The 23588-nt window shown below is 31.1% G+C and overlaps 1 protein-coding gene across 1 annotated transcript in view; it reads left to right on the top strand.

Moving 5' to 3' along the window:
• The first annotated feature begins 1216 nt into the window (after positions 1 to 1216).
• LOC115883421 (orexin receptor type 1-like) overlaps positions 1217 to 23588 on the top strand; it is a 452630-nt gene continuing 430258 nt past the window's right edge. The window contains exon 1 of the mRNA XM_030901781.1: positions 1217 to 1771. Coding sequence (XP_030757641.1) covers positions 1217 to 1771 — 555 coding nt within the window. The remainder of the gene's footprint in view (positions 1772 to 23588) is intronic.

Genomic DNA, 23588 nt, shown 5'->3' with positions numbered 1-23588 from the left:
CATTTGTTAAAAAATTAAATATCATTTTTAAGGTGTTACTTTTTACCACACTATCTAATATACATACATAATTCAGTTTTTTAGTATTTGGAGCAATTATTATTTATTAATCAACGCAAACAGTCAATTAATGTAGTTTGAATACTGGAATCATATTAATTGGTCCTCTTTAACAAATATGTAAACATTTTTTTTATTTTTTAATGAAATAAACGAATTATATCGACAATATTAGTATCTGTACTCTATAAAAATTTAGTACATCTTTAAAAATAATCTAAAATGTCAGTATTCCATGGGTATATTGATAAATGAGTTCTAAATTACAAGAAAATGCATTTTCTATGGAAACTTGAAGAGATTGGTAAAAAATGGTATAATACAATTTGATAGACAATTAAATTGTGCATCTGATTCTCATAAAATATACAGGGTGTTCCATTTAAATTAAACAAGTTATTGCCGTTTAAAGCTAGTAATTATTTAAAATAAATTTTTAGACACTCTGTATAAGGTAGTAAAGTTTTTATTATTGCAACACAATAACTGATCAATAAATAAACTTCAGTAAATATTTAGTATTAAAAACTTTGATACCCTCGGAGAAATGAAGCCTTAAAATTTATACTGCAATTTCACAAAATTGAAAATATTTCAAACGTGATTGAAAATATTTCAAACGTTTTTTAAGTGTAATAATCCTTAATCAAATTTACCTTTATTTTAATCGTAGAAACTAAAAATGTAATAATATGTAGGGTGTTCCATTTAAAAAAGTACAACTTTGATATTTTTTATTTATTTGGGACAGTCTGTCTATATTTTTAAATTGTAGCTCTAATAGTCCTTCAACGAACTCAAAACTTACAATTTGTAAAAATCTAGTCGTTTAGCTACAATACTCCGTGTGTATGTGATGAACAACCCTGTATATACCAAATGTTAAATTTTATAAAAAAGTGAGTTTACGAATTAAAGTTCATATAATTATATAGAGCTTGCTAAAAAATCATGAAAATAGGGCTAAAAATAACTAAAATATGAACTTTAAATTTGATCAAAAATTTCTCCGTTGCGTTTCTTTTTGTATTGAGTATGTATATTATTCACTACTTTTTATATTTAATATTTATTTTATTTATAACTGTTTATTTTGTTTTCAGAATAATTTCACCATGAAAAATACAGAACTTGACAGAAGAACATGATTTCCAACATGATACTATCATTTTTGATTGTCATCTTATTATCCGTACGCATTGAAAATGTGAACAGTATTTTAAGACTAAGTGCGTATCATGCAGGTCTGGATTATGAAAATTGGCTTACAGAAAGCGATAATATAGAATATGACGCTGATGATCACCTGTCAAAACTAGTTGTCAAACGTCAACTAGCCGAAGAGGAGGCCTTAGAAGGCGAAGAAGAGCAACAAGATATATTTACTAATGAGACATATGATTATTCTTATAATATATCGGAGAAAGATTTGGATTTCATTAGAGAATACACTGTTCCAAAAACATGGACTTGGGTGTTAATATTCTTTCACTGTGTTGTGTTCGTGGTAGGGTTACTAGGCAACGTTCTAGTGTGTGTAGCAGTGTACAGGAATCACAGCATGCGAACTGTGACAAATTATTTTATAGTGAACTTAGCTATAGCGGACGCTTTAGTGATCCTGTTCTGTTTGCCATTTTCGGTCGTTTGGGACGTCACGAGCACCTGGTGGTTTGGAACGGCTATGTGCAAGATTGTTCTGTATATCCAAGTAAGTTTTATAAACACATAATTAACAATTTTTATATAGGTATGTTCGTTAAATCCAGATTTGTAGATAACTGAGATATTTTGTTGGCACAGAGGCATTGAAACATACAATATAATATTTTCTTGAAATTATTAATCGGTCGCTGTTATGTATTGAAACGGTCGGTTATTAGGTAAAATATAGGAGGTACCGCAAAAAATTAAATACAAAATTTATAGGATTTTTAATTATCTATTAGCAAGTAAAAAATTCATATATACAGAGTTGGTCATAAAGTCGTGGCATATCAAAGTTTTAATTTTTTAAATAGAACCCCCTGTATATTATTGCATATTTCAATTCTTCCTTCAATTCTAAGGAAAAATCGAAATACACACAATGTACCTCAAACCAACCGTTTCCGAGTTATTGACTTTTGAACATATCACTTAAACAATTTGATTTAATTAATATCGATATGTTCAGTTTCATTTAATGATGTCATTCTGCCGAAACTGTGATACTGTTGTAATGGGGTTTTAAATGCCTATTAGCTACTAGTAAATTTAAGTATACAGGGTCGGTCATAAAGTTGTGGTACATCAAACTTTATTTTTTCTAAATGAAACTCCCTGTATATTATTGCATTTTTCAATTCTTTCTTCAATTGTAAGCAATAATCGTAATACACAATGTACATAAATTAAAGAATTGAAATGTTAAACTTAAATTTTGTAATTTCCAGACTTGATAAAATCTCATTTTATACATCTATAAATGCTAACTTGAGAACTAATGTTAAATATTATTAAGTATCACAGTTTCGTCAGAATGGCATCGTTAATTAAATCAAATTGTTTAAGTGATATGTTCAAAAGTCAATAACTCGGAAACGGTTGGTTTGAGGTATATTATATGTATTACAATTTTTGTTTAGAATTGAAGGAAGAACTAAAATATGCAATAATATACATGGGGTTCTATTTAAAAAAATGAAACTTTGATGTGCCACGATTTTATGTCCGATCCTGTATACATAAATTTATTACTCGCCAATAGACATTTAAAAACGCTATAATTTTTGTATTTAACTTTTTCCGGTACCTTGTATATTTTACCTAATAATCCACCGTTTCCATACATAAAAGCGACCCTGTATACTTTCATAATTAATCCAACACTTTTTATACACTAAAAATTATGTTTAGCCCTTACGCCTGTAGCTGGATATTTGATATTGTTAAAGTGTAAATTCCATTATATAAAGGAAAATATGTCTTTAAAACAACAAAACCTCTTTTTAAGTTTAAATTACAATAATTAATAGTAACTAAAATAAGTTAATTTTGAAGTTGTGAACTTAAATATTATATCGTTTGAAGTTAGATTGTTATGCAAATTTTTGCATACATAATTTATGTAATGAGATTAGAACAGAACGAGGGCATATTATTTAACCTACAAAATTACAACAGAGAGTTTAAGAAGAATTTACAAAACTAGTAATTTTGAGCTTAAAGTGGTGGTATAATGCATAAACAACATAATATGAATAATGATTAAGTAAACAAACAAGGTAACTAGGTTTGAAAACAGGTTAACCATACATTTCTTGGAAATGTTTTTAAAAATTTAAGTTAAGAAAAATTAAAATGGGTTTGTGGTAATATTTAGAGTAAGTGCCTATTTTGCACCTTTTGCATATTAAACGTATTTTTTAATATATTCGCCATATTTCCTAAAAAAACATCGTGTATAAAATAAAACATATCAAAATATTATACAGGGTTTTTCACAAAACACGTCCTATCTCTCGTAAAGAGATTCCTCACGTAAAAATAGGATTTATTTTTCATATCAACATAGGTCGGATTTTGCTGTTTCGTAGCTACAGGGTGTTAAAGTCTTCGAAATATTTTTTCGATTTATTTTAATTTTGTTTAAAGTACTTTTAGCTTTTCGAATGAAATTTTGAGGGTAAAAGTTACTATAAGTGCGACATATTTTAAAGCTAAAAAAGTGTCGACATATTCACCAGGGACGTGCATATGGGTTATCACTGGAATATTTTTCTAGAAAAAGCATGTACGCCACTGACTTTCTTTTCTCTTGTTAGCGAACTAGTGTAAGCAATCTATTGCCGATTAAAAGTTGTATATTGATATGTCGTCGATTTTGACCTCCTTAATGAGATAATTAAACAGAATTTTATTAATTTGCTTTGATCAAAGTCTTAATAGCAACCTTTTAAAAATTTTAATATCATTAACTTGCGAAAGTTTTAATTAAGTACTCATTGATTTCTCATCAAAAAATACGAAAAATAGTTCCTATAGACATGGATATGGAAATACATAGTTTTAGAGTTAAGTACAGGATGTGAAAACTTTTTAAAATTAGGTTTTTTGTAATTATCTTAAATAGGTACCATTATTTGTTATTATATAAATGTAAAATTTTAATTGTAATTATCTTAAATACCATTATTATTTATTGAAAGATGTAGAAATAAAATATTTCATAGGTATATGTAGGGAGGTAATGTGCACAATTTAAAATTATTTTGAAATGTGGGTGTTTCAGAACTAGATCCATACCAAAGTTATATTTTTTCTTATGGAGCACCCTGTATTTTATTTCATTTTTGGATTCTTGGGCCCTAAAAAAGGTATTTAATATAAGGGTTAAATATGTTGAAAATCCTTGGTTTTTGAGATATTTAAATATATTTAAATTTGCATCCTACAATAGAATAGATTATTAACACCCTGTACATTACTTTTCAGAATTAATTCTTGTGCTGAGTTTAAAGGTAGAGAAATAAACTTTACAGAAAATTTTTATTTCTTCCTTAAATGTATACAGGGGTATCAAAAATTGCTGGCCTATTTTAAATATTTGTTTTACATAAAAACTTCGTTATTTCCAATACAACACTATATTTAAATGCTCTTTCAAACTATATTAGGGTTTCCTATACCTATCTGGCTCAGATTTTGAATAAAAAGCGATTTTTCAATAAAACTGTAATCAAGATGGCTAGTGTTCTCCTGGCAAGTTTTTAGTGACAGTTAGTTGCTATTTTCAAAATGGAAATTAGTTTATGGACCTATTTAAATTTATACCAGTTTACTTTTATTTAATTTACCTACAATAGTTTAATAAATAATATTTATTAAATATGTGTTTATTATTCTATCTAGAAAAACGAAGTAGTTCTTTGAATTATTTTACGATAATTTGTAGATATATGGATTTTCTATAAAAGAGCCAATTACGGCAAATTCATTTTCTTACTTCCAGCGGCAGGTTTCTGCCTAATAGGTTTTTTTATAAACCACACGACCAGCTCTGCGAAATAGGACACGAAGTTTTTCAAAGAAACATAGCTTATTAGGAAGATTCCTATTTGGATATCTTTGAGCATAAGCCCTTGAGGCCAAGAAGCAATTTTCCTCACAAAATAATATCACTAGTAACATATCTATTCGTTCCGCCAGCAGATACTGCTTTATTTTTCTTGATAATAATGAGTACTTACTTATTAAACTCTTGTAGGTAAATTTAAGTAAACTATTATGAATTATAGATAATAATGTCCATAAACTAATGCCGACTTTAAAAATAGTTACTAACTGTCACTAGAACATTGTCATGGCGACACCAGCCAACTTGATTACAATTTTATTTAAAAATCGCTTGTTAGTATAGGAAACCCTAATATAGTTTGAAAGAGCATTTGAATCTGCTTCGATTTATTTAAAAAAATATAGGGTGTTGTATTTGAAATAACGAAGTTTTTATATAAAATATATCCTTAAAATAGATCAGCAACTTTTGATAGCCCTGTATAAATTTAAGGAACCAATACAATTTTTCAGTAAAGTTTATTTCTCTATCTTTAAACTCAGCATAAGAATTAATTCTGAAAAGTAATGTACAGGGTGTTAATAGTCTATTCTATTGTAGCATGCAAATTTAAATGTCTTTAAATATCTCAAAAACTAAAGATTTTAAACATATTTAACCCCTATAATAAATACTTTTTTTTGGGCCCAAGAATTCAAAAATGAAATAAAATACAGGGCGTTCCATAAGAAAAAATATAACTTTGGTATGGATCTTAGTTCCGAAACACCCTGTATATTTCAAAATAATTTTAAATAGTGCCACATTGTCTCCCCACATATACCCATAAAATATTTTGTTTCTTCATCTTTCCGTTTTTGTATAATCAACCGAGGCGAATGAGATGCGCCACCCTGTATAATTTATTAATTTTATTTTAATTTTAATTTTATTAATTGTGATTAATAAAATTACGTTTATCTCATCAAGGAGGCCGAATTCGACAAACTATCAAGAGATAACATTTAATTCGCATTAAACAGCCTACATAATTTTGATATCAAAAGAAAAAAGTCAGTGGCGCACATGTTTTATTTTTGAAAAATATTTCAGTGTAATCTATATCCACGTCATTAATGAATTTATCGACACTTTTTTAACATTAAAATATTTAGCATTTATAGTAAGTTTTACCCTCAAAATTTCATTCAAATCACTAAAAGTATACTTGGAAAAAAATTATACTAAATCGAAAGATTATTAAGACTTTAACACCCTGTAGCTATGAAACAAAGAAACCTATGTTGATATGAAAAATAAATCTTATGTTTACGTGAGGAATCTCCCCACGAGAGATGGTACATGTTTTTTGAAACACCCTGTATAACTCAACAATTAAAAATTCAAATAGGAATATTTAGACATTTAGCACCTAGATATTAAATTTGTATTTTACAGTACGTTTATCTGTTCTGTAGCTACGGGGCATCCCATAAGGGGGGAAACAAAATTGTCTGTTAAAGACATAATCTTTATAAAATTTGAAAAGTCAAGAAAAAAAAACAGTTAAAAATTAATAAAAGCACGAAACTATTTCACAAACAACGACTTCACTGTTCTCAAGCTCGGTCTGCTACCGTTTTAATCGATCCTTTTCGTAAAAAATTGGACGATGCGCTCCGTCAATAAAAATGCTTTAACATTTTTGTAAAAGATCTATTTTTTAGTAAAAAAATGACGTTAATCAAAATTAATAATAACAATATCAACTATATTTTCACTTTTTTATTTCTCTAAAACGGTAGGTAAATTTGGAAAAGTAAATGGAATTAATCATTTTGAAATAAACAGAAAACACACAACAATAACAATTTTGCGCATTGATCGCTTGCCCGAATAATATAATTTTTGTTGCCTTAATAATAAGAACATTTTTCCTCTTGTACTTTACAACGTCCTACGGTTCAGGGACATACTGTATATAATTTATCTAGATCAAATCTCAAGTTTTTAATTTATAAATATTTTTTTTTCGTATTATATGGCATCAAATACCTACATATAAAATTTTCAAATTTCTTTGTCAAACAAAAGTAATGCCTACAATTTCGAATTCCACTCCCCTCTAGCAATATCTGTATTATTTTTACGCAACATATTCATCTTGGGTTTCAAATTTTACGATCTGTGCCATTAGCGAAGCATATAATTTCGAAGTAAGAATTGTAAAAGACTGTCTGCGAGATAGCAACTTTGCCAGGTTTATTAATGTTGTTTTTATTATATCCGTCACAAAAGAAGTGCTCGTTCTCGTAGGTGAGCGAGAATATGTATTAGATGCAAAATTGGAAAAAGATGTTAATGCTTTATGTATGACGGAAATTATTTAACAAAGGTTTTTTAGGTTAACAAAACATGTATATTAACCTACATTACTCCTCTAAAATTTTTGTAGTAACCCTAAATGGAAGAACTGCTACTAGAAATGATAATTATGGTAAAAGTTTTCTGAATCTTGGCGTATAATAAGAAATTTATCATCCTCTGCCCACGGGCAATACATGATTAAGTGATACATATCATTGTGTCACTGTGATCATGTATCACCTGATCACAGATCATCACATGATAGGTGATACATGATCACAGACAGTAGAGGGTGCCTTGTAGATACTTAGCGGTCATGGAGCTTTCGAACATTATTTATATCGCTTCAAGGAAAGAACTACTGCGGCCTGTAAATATTGCAGCAGTGCCATCGACGATGTGAATCACGCTATTTTTGAATGCTCGGCCTGGGAACCATATAGATTATAAATCAAAGGGATTTTTAAGGTACCCTTTAAAAAAAACCTAATACACTCTATTGTGGAGGACAAAGATATGGGAGGCTTTCGTGGCGTTTATATCACAAATTATATGACTGAAAGAGCTTGATCAACAAAGGGCTGAAGAATGACCAAAGACCAAAGTCTAATGTAGAGGGGTATTTGCGCCGAAGTAATGCATGAGCAGTTCCAGGGCAGTTTGTCAAGCAAATAGAGTGGATATTTTTAGGTAGGAATCCGGCACACCTCGGTTCGCTAGAACAACAGACCAGGCGTCTAAGAATATTTTTTTACCATCCCCAGAAAAAAAGAGGGTGCCCTGTATAACGCACATGGTAGTCCCATCCGGCATCCTTATACGTCTTGGTGGAATTCATTGACCATAACACTACAGCTGGGAAAAGTCAATGAGGTGCTGCTTAGACCCAGCCAACTTCTTCTGAGAAGATGCAAGACCTTGTCGATGATGGAGGGGGGGAAGCTATTAGCAGTGGCAGCTCGTCAGGGTAGGCCAGGTAGGCGGCGTCTACCCTAAAATTTTGGCAGAATTTAAGCGGTTTATTACATTACATTATTTACTATTAATGTTGCCAATACATAAAAATACTGTCAATACACGGAAGTGTGTTTTAATAGTCAATATTATGCGTTAGACAACTGTGACAAATCTTTTCGGATTAATCACTTGTCTATGGGTAGCGTGACTATTTTATAATTTTTATAATTAAAATAATTTATTGAGCGGTAGGGAGAACTTGGATTAATGAGAGCACCGTCTTTTCCGAGCGTAAATATAGTTTATCGTTTATATATAAAAAAAAAAACAAAATATAGCCAGCTAATAAAAGAAATTAAGGCATCGCACTTTTATAGTAAGGGTTCTTTCTGAATTAAGTTACTATAAACTATATTGCCACTTACCTTATTACGTCAACATCCGTCAGCAATAAATCAACAACAAGAACCTGTCGAAGACTTCATTGATCCCCTTGTAGATCTCCAGCTTCGGTCATGGACTTATTCTTTAGATTAAACCACTCAACCGGTTATCACAGTGTTCTTTTAGATAGTTTAATATTTTAGAGAAAAGGTGAGATTCAAAAATAAAATGCCGATTTTTCACAACACCTAACTATATTTAATATAAAAAAAAAATAAATAAAAATAAAGAAAAAGATTTAACAAGACATTTATAATTAACGAAATATAAAAAAAGGAAAGAAATTTAATCAAAAATAATTAAAGAATGATATTAAAATTCAGAAGTGATAAAGTTAAAAATACAAAATATTCTTCTTATTAGTCTAATCTAAATTATCTAAAATTAGCATACAATTCAAACCTCTCTTAGAATTTTCGTTGGTAGAAAATTAATATGTCAAAAAAATATTAACTGAAAAATTGGATTTAAATTAGAATTTAATATAAAGAACAATTGTAAAATAATCATTTGTGTGATGATATCTAACTTTTACTAAAGCCTTTAGAACAAACAGAAAGTCTTAAATCGTTAATAAAAAAAATATTAAAGAAAATCTAAAACAACAAATTAAAAATCTTTATACATGAAATGTTTAAAAAATGTTCTAACTTGAGAATTGAATATTAAAGAAAATCTTTAAATAGAAAACTTACTAAAATTATTAAAAAGAAACCACTGGATAATATAAGATCTACACGGAGAAAATTCGACCGTCTAATTTAAAAGTCAGTACCGAACTGATCCAAAAATCTATTTTTCTAAACCTCGAAATATTTAAAATGGGCGGGTAAAAAGAATAGGGAACCACCAAAAGCAGAGCCATTCTCAAATCCTCTTCGGGTTCGCTTTTCAGGAACCGTCTGATTGGTCTGAGAAAACCTCAACTACCCTGTCGTTCCCGGTCTAGTTGGCTTTACTTGACACAGATGTCGTTACTATGACCATTTCTACGTTATTTTCCAAATTATTACTAATATCCGTGTAAATATTATAATTACCGTAAACACAATTACACATGATTAAAACTAACCCTAACTAAAATATATTTTAAGGTCTGTCCTTAAAAAAACCAAAACAAATCATATTTATAATTTGATTTCATTAGGTTTCCCTGTTTCATCTTATATTGTCACGCGTTTTGGCCTTAGCTCGGCTCTTTTAAATTAAAAAAAAAGAAAAAAAAATTTAGAAAAGAAGTAAAAAAAATACGAAGAAGAAAAAAATATTATTAAGTTAGCGATTAAGAAAAATAAATATTTATGGAATTTGCAGGGGTCTAGTCAGTGAACAAATTTATGCCCTAGCTCAGAAAATTCGGAGAGTAGGGGCGGTTAAGAGCGCCATTGACTTTAGACGGAAAAAAAAGTCAGAAATCCCCCAAGGTGTATTTAGGGCCTTACAAGTTCCACAAATACATAAATATAAAAAAGTAAATAAATAAACAAAAAAAGTCAAGATCTTAGAGAATTATGTAGACATAGGGCCAAAGGAAATATAAAAAAAATTAATGCAAACTGATTAGTTTCAGTACCCTCTATTGAAATATAAAAGGAAAATATAGGAAACAGTAAATAGAAAATACCAAATAGCAAATAGTAAATTAAATAAATCAATAAAAAAAAATTGTGCACCAAGAAAAATATATCTCACAATACGCAAGTAACAAAATTACGTAAATACCTAGGTACCTTTCGTGATCACGTAAGATTTACAAAATAAAATATATATGTATATATCAGCGCAACTAAATTCAGCTAAGATATCAAATTAATCAACAAATTAATAAATCAAATAAATAATACTAAACCAATTCACTAATAATAATAATTAATAATATAATTATTAAATAAATAAATCAAAATAATCAACTAATAATTATGAATTCATCAGTTCAAGAAATTTAGATATCGATAAAAAAAATGAATAGATTTAAATTTTAAATAGAGACAAAAAGAAACTGTGTCAGCTGTATTAAATTTACAAAAAAAAATTAAAGGAAAAAAAAATGAAATATTATTTTATCAACAGAATTAAGTATGTGAAAATTTATTCTAATTAAATTATAATGTTAAAAAAATTATCTACGTTCAGTATTCGTACGCACCAATGAAATTCAAATCGTAAGATAGGGAAAAAAATAAAAATTGAATTGTACGATACCAAATAGTTGAAAATCTTCTAAATCAAATCAATCTTAGGCAACACCGTCGGCTGTCAACTGTCAACCGTCGACTGTCAACTCCTCCAGAAAAGTAAAATGGATACAGCGAAAAAAAAACTGCTCCAACAAAAAAACTGGCTCAGAGAGAAGTCTTCAACACAGAAGAAAAACTTCTTCGGCCCAGACAAAAAAACTTCTTCGGTCCAGACAAAAAAACTCTTCGGCTCCGACGAAAAAAAAACCCTACGGAGAAATAATATTATAGTTTCTCCATAGTACGAGATACCATAAAAAAAGATAGTTTTTTTTTAAAGAAGAAAAAAAGTGGAAAGAAATGTATTAATTTAAAAAAATAGGCTTTACCTGCTAACTCAGGGTTTTCTACGAATCCTCAGGTGATTAATATTATTTCTTCCCCTGGATGGAATGGGGTGCTCAATAAAAAAAAGGCGGGCTGCTTGGTTGACCCACGTCAGCGTTTTGAGGTGAAAATCCCGTCACCGGTAAACCGTAGCACCGTCCAAAAAACAAAAGGTAAGATAGGATGCTGCAGTAATTTTTGAGGCACACTCGAAAATCCCCACAAGGGTAAAAATCAAAAACTTGACAAAAATGACCGAGAGGCCTCTGTACCTCACACTAGCTGAACATAAAGTGACCAAACCAAGGTAGTTCCAAGAAAAACGAAAACCTTTTTTGCAACAAAGAAATAGCCAGATAAAAACACGAGCCCTTGATAAAATATGGATTGCCAACCATGAGCTGAATAAAGACATGAAGAAAAAGTTATATATTAAAGGAAAATAAAGTTAATATCAATAATTTATATAATTAATAGAATAAATAAAGTTAACGAGATTAATGAAAGTTATATAGAAATTTGCTTATCAAAACATTCAAAAATTAATAAATAACAACAATCTAGAGATATTGCGCATGACTCACTTGCCGGATCGATACGATATTTTTAAGACAATTATGCTTAGAAAATTCTACCTAAAAATTAAAATAGAGCAACATAAATTTAATGAGTTTAACTAAGTGACAATAGGCTCAATAATTACTGTTGATTAAATAAAATACAAAAATATATAATCAATTTATTAAAGTATATTTTGGGTTGCCTAATAGTTAATGTTAATAAAAATATAAATAAATATTTGACAGTTCAATTCAAAAATTTCTAACCTACGTATTTAGTATATAAACAGAATTAACGGCGGAAAGAATTATTTTATCTATTTCGGCTAAAATAAATATTAAATTGTATCAAATCAAACTAGTTTTGTACTGCAAAAAAAAATGTTATTAAGTGTGAAATATGTTTAGTTAAAAATAAGGATGGAATAATTACTTTTGTTAACATGTAAGTACGATTTATTTATTCTTGGTTTACTGAATTGAACTGATCGATATTTCAGACTAATAATAATATCAATTAGCGTTAAATTATTAAAGAAAAGAAATAAAATAGTTTAGTGAAATTTTGGCACGTTACAATATGTTTATTTATTTCACATAATTTTGGATATTTTGGATAAAAAAAGGAGGACAGTCCTTAATTTTCAGAATATCATTACGTGAACTTTACTTTAATATTTAAATTAACAATTATACTTGTTTTTATCCAAAATCTGTTTGTATTGGCCCGTGGGAGGTCTATCGTGAGAAGAGTGTCGTTTTAGAGTTTTATTGCTTTCTAGGGGTTTTGCTTATATAATCTCGAAGTTAAAATTTAGGGTTTTACAGCTTTAATGATTGATGCTAGTCGTTTCTAGCTGTTTCAAAGCAAGTATTATATTAATTTATGGACGTGGGATTTTAAACTTAACAGAAAAATATTTAGTTTTTCCCAGAGAAACGGGTCCTTCATTCTAAACAGTTTTTACGATCTTCTGAAAAAATACCAATTTAAGGGCGGAAACACATGACAAAGGTTTAACAAGCTTGGTTTGTTGTCTGCTCTAAAATATTCCATTACAAATTACCCTTTACCCTAGAGTGAAGCTATTGTTTCCATTAATATCAAAACAAAAGAAAATTGAGAAAAAACACCCACTAAAATAAAAAAAACAATAAAAAAAATCTAACACAAGAAAAAAAATAATGACCAAAACAAACAAAACAATAGGTTCACGATATGATTCCTGTTACAAAATGTTAAAACTATACTAGTACTTAACTAAACTGAAGATCCTTGATTGTTCGTTGACTGCTATTGGATGTGGACTGCGATTCTTCGGCGATTTACTTTCCGCGCGCGTTTAACCGATTTGCGTTTCCGTATTCTCGAATCTCGTGTCGTTTGCACTTCTTTCAACCTTTTGATCCACTGTCTTGGCGAACACTTAACGCTCACTGTCTTTGTCAAAATTTCTTTTCAGTGTCCTAATGTCTCAATTCTGCATTGGCTTGCTGAATTCTTATTTGTGCACTGTCCTGAATTATCACCGTCCGATCGAAGTCAATGGCCCGTTAACGCGCTCGCGAATCAAAGTCTCCACGTACTGTAATGTTCCCGAAACTATTGGTGCATGGCTTCACCTGTATGTTCATCTGGATGGCCTCGGAAATTCGGCCATATCACTTGCATCCCTGTGATATCTGCATGCTGCTCTACTTGAACGGAAAACATCCTATTTTCCATTCTGTTGACTTTGTCCCCGACTTTTCTCTGCATAAACTTGCATTTACGTTCCAACTGCCCCCATCAAAATGCTGCTCATTTCTTTCGGATATAGCATTTACATAGGCTTTCAATAGTACCTGCCTACGTCTCATTCCGAAAACATCCTGTGTATCAACTCCATTCTGGATAAGCATCGCCATAACTGTGGTTGTATGAAAAACCAGGTTCTCGAACTCCGTGTTACTGTTTGGTTAAGCATATTATGACTAAACGTGGTAACCTCTCTGCTGCATAGTGTATGTCATTTTTCCCAATCTTGTTGTTAGGACCTCTATATATTTAGTGTTGGCTGAGGGGTCGTGAAATTAACTGTGGTCACTACGTCTACTCCAATCTCCAACAGTTATATGTGTCTGTCTCAAAATGCTCTGGGGGTACTGAAATGTTGATATGTATCTATGCCTAACCATCCATTTACTGTGTTTCTCTGGATCCCTCAGAATATCACTCTGTAGTTGGTGTTGTACCATTGATGTGACATTCTTCACGTACATAGTCTTCCGGAGAACATCTCGCTGAACTCAGGATCTACATCATACTTCCTCCTCGAAAACAGTCCAAACCTTCCACTTTATTATCGATTGACATCATTTCAGCAAATAAACATAAAACAACAGTGGTAATATGGATGATTGTCAGAATAACGAATCCTATGAAATATTTAACTTTCTAAAACACAAAAAAAATTAAAACGTTCTTACAAGAGAAACATGTTTTCAAAAAAACAATTTTTTGAAAACAAAATACGTTAATAACGATGAAAATTTTACTCTTGGTCACTGAAAACTACTTCGCATCTATATTCATACTTCCTTTATATTCTCTACGTTTCAAACACCACCTGTATTTCCATTTTACAACGAATGTCTTATCGAGGTGGGCCTGTATGTAGCTTTTCATATTTTGACCATCACACTCAGACATCAGGTTTTCTTATATATTATAATAGAACTCGAGTTAGATAATTCTGCATTTTTGTAGCATCTGATCTATCAGGTAAACTCTAGAATTTCTGACAATATTACAGCATTTATTTTCCTGGTTACTTTTGAAAAATTTAGGTATCCTAAAACTTAAAATATTTCTTTATTCGTGATTCTAATACGTGATCTACTAAAATAAAACCCTGTAAACAGTTTAAGAAAGAATTATATCAAAATTTTTGGAAAAAAGAAATAAAAACTTGGGAAAAGAAATACAAGTTGATAAAATAAATGTTAAATAAATCAAAAATGTATAAATATTATTCAAAGTATAAAATTCACGATGTACCTATAATTAATAATGGAAAATAAATTGATTGCAGTTAAGTATAAAATACCTATTATGGTTATCTAGTTATAAAATTTACCACATCAAAATAATGTTGGCAAGACCAAGTCATTAAAAAGGACCTATATTATATACCTGGAAATCTAACAAAATTAAATATTTAAGGTGGCTATTGCCTCTTAGTAGTAAACTAACTTCTTTTCCTGCCAACAGCTGATTTAAAAAAAAACTGTGTAGAAAAAAATTAATAAAAAGATTTGTATATACCTATAAATGCTGAATAAACAGAAATATATTTTAATTATCTAAATAGATAACATTATCTGGAAATAAATTAATAATGAAAATGAATTTATAAAAACCACCTGAAAATTAAAATAGATAAATTAGATTAAATCAAACAAACAGAGCAATCATTCAAAATTAAAACGATGTTAGTTATATTAAACAAATAAGATAAAAAAATTAATACCCAAATTAGACAAAAATAAATAAATAAACCAAACAAAAAAATGTTTAGTTCAATCTGAAAAATAAAATACCTGAAAATAATCGTTATCATTATTTTCACTTAGCTCAGAGCAACAAATATTTTCTTTAACGAATGGAGAGAGAGAAAAATAATGAAAAAAAAACTGTATTATCGTCCTGGCAAATAAAAGTCACTTACGTATGTTACACATTATTTAAACAAATATTTAAAAAAAAATAGATACTTATTTTCAACAATAAAACACAAGAGAGAAAAGAAAACTGTATATATTCAATGTACCTTTGAATGCAAATTATTACTCTGAACCTTGTTTCACTTTAAGCAAATTATTACTCTGAACATTTACTTCGTTTTAATGTTTTAGAATACCTATGCTGAATTATACTAACCCTTTTCTCTGTCAGTTTCTATTTCTTCTTATATGATGTTTAATCTTCTAAAGATCCGATGTATCACTGATTTTCCCCCATGTAAGGTGTACTGGAGAAATTTCTTTGCCATCTCCTGTGTCTATGCAATCACTCTGCCTTAGCTTTTAGCGGTCTACCCTCTTGGGCGAATATGTCCTCATATTCCTGGAGAAATTTCTTTACCATCTCCTGCTCCGCCATATCCAGATGCCCACATTCAACCTTTGAATGTACCTCAGATGAGCTTGAGTGTACCCCATCTGAACTTGAGTGTACTCCTCCTGAGGATTACCTATCCGACCTTGAAGGAAAAATGGTCAAAACGCTCGAGCCTAATTCTTTACAGGTACCGAAGTATGAAAAATATGGATTTTAATATGGTCTGTTGTGTGGCTGTCCATTCAGTATGCAAATAACGGTTATCTATTGTGATTTTTGATGGATTATGATAGGTTTTCTATTGTAGCCGTTAACTGTAGAAATGTTGACGGCAAAGTGGTTCAGTGGTTAAGACCATAGTGTGTGCAGGGACCCGGGTGTATACAGATACACTACAATCATAACCAGGTAATTACAATATTATTGATTTCTTCATGAGTTTAACCAGTCAGGGTTGCATGCAACCAAGCCTTGATCCTCCGGTCTGCGCTAAACCTTAGGCGTTAAACCCACGAGTACTTTCTAGTCTATTGCTTTTTATTCCAAGGGTTATTCGCATACATGTTCTGTCTATTGCAATCTTCGAATTGAGGGTTCGAATTTTCCGTCCTACGGCGTCCATGAGCGTTTCCGCCTTCTCTGTGTAGAGCCGTTATGTATAAAGATACCTTGCTTCCCCTAACTTGCGTAAAATCGCCGACCAGAGTGGATCCAGTGCTACTAGCTGTGGGCGATTCTCCTTTCCCCCACCTGCTACTGCCACTGTCTTTTATCCCAGACAGCAATTCAAGGGTTCCTCCCTCCGAATTCTCAGCACGCTCTGGTCGATAGTTTCTTACGCCATCACTGACCTCCTTATCAGTGAACGCAGGTTCAGCACTCATTGTCGTGAATGACAAATCCGTAAATAAATTAGGCGTACATCTGATATGTCCACACTCTATCCTCTAACTTCCTTGCACTAAAATCTCTTCCTTTCGTGCAATAACTTCCTTCTGTTTACCCGTGCTTTTCGGAGCATGTCTAGGCCACCTTTAGTAAGTCCCTAGACCAGATTCAACGTCCTGTATATAGTTTTTAGGATCCGTTGATCCGAACCCGATAGACCAATTTGCTGCTAGTGAATTACATCGCCTTCTCCACAACCTTACATGCATAACCCAGTACCCTATCTAAATTATTGTCGAAAAAACTATTCTCTTATTTTCGACGACTACTTTTTAAAACACCCTCGTAAAAGATTTAAAGCTCTCTGGGACGTAACCGTCACTTCATTGTGTCCCGTCCAGGTACCTACTATTGAAATTGGGGTCTTAAAAAAAACATCTGGTTCCAGTTCACAAGTGCATCGATTTTCATCTAGAATTCGTTATCTACAAACGTTACCTAAACTCTCTAAACGGAGAACAATTTTTTTTTCTATTTTTGTTTCTAGAATAAGGAAATGAATATAAAGTAGCATCAAAAGTAATAGTAAAAATAAATGAAGTATGCTGCAGTATAAGTCAATTGTTGCAAACCCAGGTAATAAATATTCAACAAGCCAAAACGCCTAATAATTTCACAAAAAAAAACACAGCCGACTTTCCCATTTGTCCAACTGTAATAAAATTTTAGCTTTTTTTAGAAAGACATATAAAAAAATTATTCATCAAATAACAAATAACAGTTATTCCATTACACAAATAACACTTATAGAAACCAAAAAAAAAACATTTAATATTTTAATCAAAAAGACAAAGGTCCACAACAATACTTATTACTGTATAACGACATGTGAATACTTCGTTGCATGTCGAGAGAGTTCGCTGACTTTTAATTAGTTCTATCTATGAAACATTACGTGCAATTACTAATTACCAAAAAAAAAAATCTTAGTTGACCATTGTTCCTGCTGCTGACAGATGTTGACATATTTACCTGTGCGATTTCTTTGTCATAAAGATTTACGCTAATTACTTTATCGCAATCGATTTAGTAATAACCTTCAAGTTTCCTTAATTTTTTTTTTAAATGAAATAAAAAGAAACATCTATCGAAACATCATGAATCTTTCTTAAAACAAAACACTATCCTGAGATTAAATATTGAATTACTCTCTGAATTACCGCAAATACTACTTTATGTAAAAACATATTCTGGCAATTATTCATTAAGAGAAAAAACTTAAAATCAATAACACCAAGATCATTTAAAATTTCTACAAAATTTCTAAATCACTCTTATCGTTGTAACAAATATACAAAATAAAAAACATGGAATGCATTTCAAGAAAGTAATAAAATCAAATATCGCCAACGAAATTACTTTAAATCAACAAATAAAATTTTGTGTTCGTACCGATACAAAAAAAACTGAAAAGACCTTGTGCTACAACTAGTGCTACAACTATGTTTAAAACAAATACAATAAACCAAGATAAAACATCAAAAATAATAGAATTCTAACATTTTAATCACTAACATCCATTAATAAAAACATATTAGAAAATACATTTCCGATCGATTATATAAAAACATTATTTTATTTATTACAATTATTATGACTAAATAGAGTTACTAATACTGTTAAAAATTACAAAAGGAAATTAAAGGTAATCAAAAAAAAAATTAGTCTTTACTTTTTAAATTAAAGCAAAAATAAAATCAAAAACAATAATCTGGGTACAAACTACAAATTGATTTTTGTGTATCCCACCGTAGCTGTCACCAATTTTTATGTGACAAATCTTTTCGGATTAATCACTTGTCTATGGGTAGCGTGACTATTTTATAATTTATATAATTAAAATAATTTATTGAGCGGTAGGGAGAACTTGGATTAATGAGAGCACCGTCTTTTCCTAGCGTAAATATAGTTTATCGTTTATATATAAAAAAAAACAAAATATAGCCAGCTAATAATAGAAATTAAGGCATCGCACTTTTATGGTAAGGGTTCTTTCTGAATTAAGTTACTATAAACTATATTGCCACTTACCTTATTACGTCAACATCCGTCAGCAATAAATCATCAACAAGAACCTGTCGAAGACTTCATTGATCCCCTTGTAGATCTCCTGCTTCGGTCATGGACTTATTCTTTAGATTAAACCACTCGACCGGTTATCACAGTGTTCTTTTAGATAGTTTAATATTTTAGAGAAAAGGTGAGATTCGAAAATAAAATGCCGATTTTTCACAACACCTAACTATATTTAATATAAAAAAATAAATAAAGAAAAAGATTTAACAAGACATTTATAATTAACGAAATATAAAAAAAGGAAAGAAATTTAATCAAAAATAATTAAAGAATGATATTAAAATTCAGAAGTGATAAAGTTAAAAATACAAAATATTCTTCTTATTAGTCTAATCTAAATTATCTAAAATTAGCATACAATTCAAACCTCTCTTAGAATTTTCGTTGGTAGAAAATTAATATGTCAAAAAAAAATATTAACTGAACAATTGGATTTAAATTAGAATTTAATAAAAAGAACAATTGTAAAATAATCATTTGTGTGATGATATCTAACTTTTACTAAAGCCTTTAGAACAAACAGAAAGTCTTAAATCGTTAATAAAAAAATATTAAAGAAAATCTAAAACAACAAATTAAAAATCTTTATACATGAAATGTTTAAAATTTCTTAACTTGAGAATTGAATATTTAAGAAAATCTTTAAATCGAAAACTTACTAAAATTATTAAAAAGAAACCACTGGATAATATAAGATCTACACGGAGAAAATTCGACCGTCTAATTTAAAAGTCAGTACCGAACTGATCCAAAAATCTATTTTCCTAAACCTCGAAATATTTAAAATGGGCGGGTAAAAAGAATAGGGAACCACCAAAAGCCGAGCCATTCTCAAATCCTCTTCGGGTTCGCTTTTCAGGAACCGTCTGATTGGTCTGAGAAAACCTCAACTACCCTGTCGTTCCCGGTCTAGTTGGCTTTACTTGTCACAGATGTCGTTACTATGACCATTTCTACGTTATTTTCCAAATTATTACTAATATCCGTGTAAATATTATAATTACCGTAAACACAATTACACATGATTAAAACTAACCCTAACTAAAGTATATTTTAAGGTCTGTCCTTAAAAAAACCAAAACAAATCATATTTATAATTTGATTTCATTAGGTTTCGCTGTTTCATCTTATATGTTTATTTATTTCACATAATTTTGGATATTTTGGATAAAAAAAAGGAGGACAGTCCTTAATTTTCAGAATATCATTACGTGAACTTTACTTTAATATTTAAATTAACAATTATACTTGTTTTTATCCAAAATCTGTTTGTATTGGCCCGTGGGAGGTCTATCGTGAGAAGAGTGTCGTCTTAGAGTTTTATTGCTTTCTAGGGGTTTTGCTTATATAATCTCGAAGTTAAAATTTAGGGTTTTACAGCTTTAATGATTATGCTAGTCGTTTCTAGCTGTTTCAAAGCAAGTATTATATTAATTTATGGACGTGGGATTTTAAACCTAACAGAAAAATATTTAGTTTTTCCAAGAGAAACGGGTCCTTCATTCTAAACAGTTTTTACGATCTTCTGAAAAAATACCAATTTAAGGGCGGAAACACATGACAAAGTTTTAACAAGCTTGGTTTGCTGTCTGCTTCAAAATATTCCATTACACAACAAAATAATTTTGACCCTTAGACTACCTTTGTTCGGCGATTCCTGCATCGCCTACTATCAGAGTCGATGCACGACGTACGGCAGTCTTCTGCCTCTGTCTAACTTATCGTGCGGTAGCGACGCGACGTAAGTCGGAGTTGTATCGTATTAAGGCGGGGCTTAGGCGAAATCTCCGGCCGCCTTCGCATGAAGTCGTGGAAGCTCGGTAGGCTTAGAAGTTAAGGGGATATTCCCGATATGTCATAAGGGGATATATCACATTTCGTTACGGGGAAATTTCATTATGATTCATTATACGTAGCATTTAAAACTTTTATATGAAAATTCAAAAAACGTTTAAAGCAAATTGGAAACATTTTTCGGGCTTGTCCAAGATTATTCAAAATGATATAACCAGTTGTATTTCAGAACACGCCACAGAAATAAAAGAACCCGAAATAAAAAAGCGCGTTATTTTATTCGGTGCAAGAAGACGATACAACAGATATTACAGAAAAGCCTCAGTGTGCTATTTCAATTCGATATGTTAATAAAAGCGGCTAAGTCAAATTGGCTTTGCGAATTTTATTTTATGAAATATTAGATTACATTGTTATACATTTAGAAATAAGGTTGGCAGATAGGTACTTGTATCTCAATTATTTTTGTTTATCTCTTGCGGGTAAAATTTAAAGAATCCTATAAAAAATTTCCAACGCATTTAACAGTGATTTAATGGTACGTATACATCGCCGCTTTCTATGTTCGTTGTTCAATCGGGACGGCCGGTGAAGACACCGCAAGCATTCCGCGCGCATTTATCAGTGACTATGTGTATTTTCTTTGAATAAATTCTCTTTTTTGTGTTTTTCTTTGAATATTGTTTATTAATGGAATGTTTAAAGAGTCGCACTACTTATCACAAAAATTGCGTAGTTCTTCTCGGACGATAGAGACATGATTAACGACGAAACGAATGTTCGCCGGATTTCTATTGATCGCGGGATGTTCGTTAAAACAATAAAAGTAATGCGCGGCCAACGCTCTGCGCGCGAGCTGCGCATTCGCAGCGCAGCGCACCAATATATACGTACCATAACAAACAAAAAATGGTATTGACCAACGTAAATTAATGAATAAATTGCAGGTATTAATAATAGATATGATAATTTCGATTATAAAATAATTTAAGGAGAATAATCCTGAAAATATATTTCCAGAGACTTTCAAATTGTTTGTTTTGTTTGTTACTACACCATTTACAAGTATATTTGGTTTGAGAGACATTTTTCATGTTTGAAATGCATTAAAATTTATAGTAGTATTATAGTATAGATTCCATGAAAAATAAATGTTTATCGTCACTTGCCTTACTTTCAATCTATAAAGATCTTTTCACAGCTCTTCAACAATCTGATGATTTTACTGATATAATAATAAATAACTTTTCTTTATTAAGAGACTGACTCACCAATTTAATATATAAAACATAATTATTCTTTCTCACAATACTACCAATTTTTAAGTTTGCGTCAATAAATAAAAACAAAATAAAATTCTATGATGTAATCCATAGTGACTCCATTGTAATAGATAAAAAACATATACCTACTTGTACATTATGTCAATCATTATATCATTACATTGACTGCTGTTATTTTTGCTTTAGTTTTGTCCTAAATATTCTTGAGCTATGTTTTTAACCCAGAGATAACATATATTTACAAACTGGGTTAGGGTATTATGTAAATTAGGGGGGGGGGCAAATAGACGCAACTAAAATTTTGTCGCCTACCCAGTCACAAGGGTCACGAGCCGCAACTGGCTATTAGTCAGGTGCTAGGGGAAATCCCCTCCGGCACTTTAGCTGGGTCTAAGAAGCATTTCATTGTTTTGTCCTTGGCTGTAGTGTCGTGGCCAGGGAATTGCACTGTATAACGAAGCCTGATGAGACTACCTTGTCCGTCATACCAGATACCCTCTACTGTCTGTAGTCGTGTATCGCAGGCAGAGTGCGTGAAGTGTCTTAGCATAACCGGTCGGACCAAGAGGAGGCAACATTACCAAAAAAATGCGTGGCTAGAGAGAAGACTACCCCGTGAGCATTTTATTCCTTTAAGGGAAATGTGTTCTAGGTGACGTCGATGTTACGTTACCAGGCCCTTCTGGTGCCCTATATGGGAGATATATAACTGTTATAACGCAGATACATACATGTGACAATATCCAACTTTGTTCACTGGGTAGCCTCTACTGGCCCCAACCTTGGGGCACCAGGGGGCAACCCATTGTATTTTCTCGTCTCCCTCACTTCTACATGCGGGGCTCTGTAGAAGTGGACTGACTAACCCTTGGGGTTCAGCACCAGCTTTACCAGAATTCCAATGTAAGGACATCGAGTTGGCGAGTCATCAACTCGAGGGAGGAAGACCATGGTCAGAAAAAAAGGAGGCAATAGAGAAATAGAGATATATCCTCTATTATATATCTGGGACAACACCGATAGACCTAAGGCGAGACCAAGTTAAAGAGGCGGAGAAAATGGAGACAGATCCTCCAGCCTTTACCTCAAGGGTACCTGAACCGGAGACAAGCTCCTCGACTGTGATTAACCTCCCTTCCACTTATTCTATATTCTAGACACAGCTAAAGTGCTCGAAGGGATTCCTTGTACCACCTAACTAGGAGCTTCCTCGCCAAAGACAAGGTCTCGTATCTCCTAGAGGGACTTATTTTTTATAATAATAAATATTTATATGCAATGGATACCCCAATATCGAAGAAACCGTGGAAGAGCTAAGAAGACTTGGAAGGAGGGTGTCACAAGAGCAATGAGTGCCAGAAATCTAAGCGAGGGACAATGGAACGATCGGAAGAC

This window comes from Sitophilus oryzae, unplaced genomic scaffold (genome assembly GCF_002938485.1).
Source record: "Sitophilus oryzae breed Bouriz unplaced genomic scaffold, Soryzae_2.0 scaffold_1899_pilon_pilon, whole genome shotgun sequence".
NCBI classification, from domain to species: Eukaryota; Metazoa; Arthropoda; class Insecta; order Coleoptera; family Curculionidae; genus Sitophilus; species Sitophilus oryzae.
This window is presented reverse-complemented; position numbering and strand designations above follow the sequence as displayed.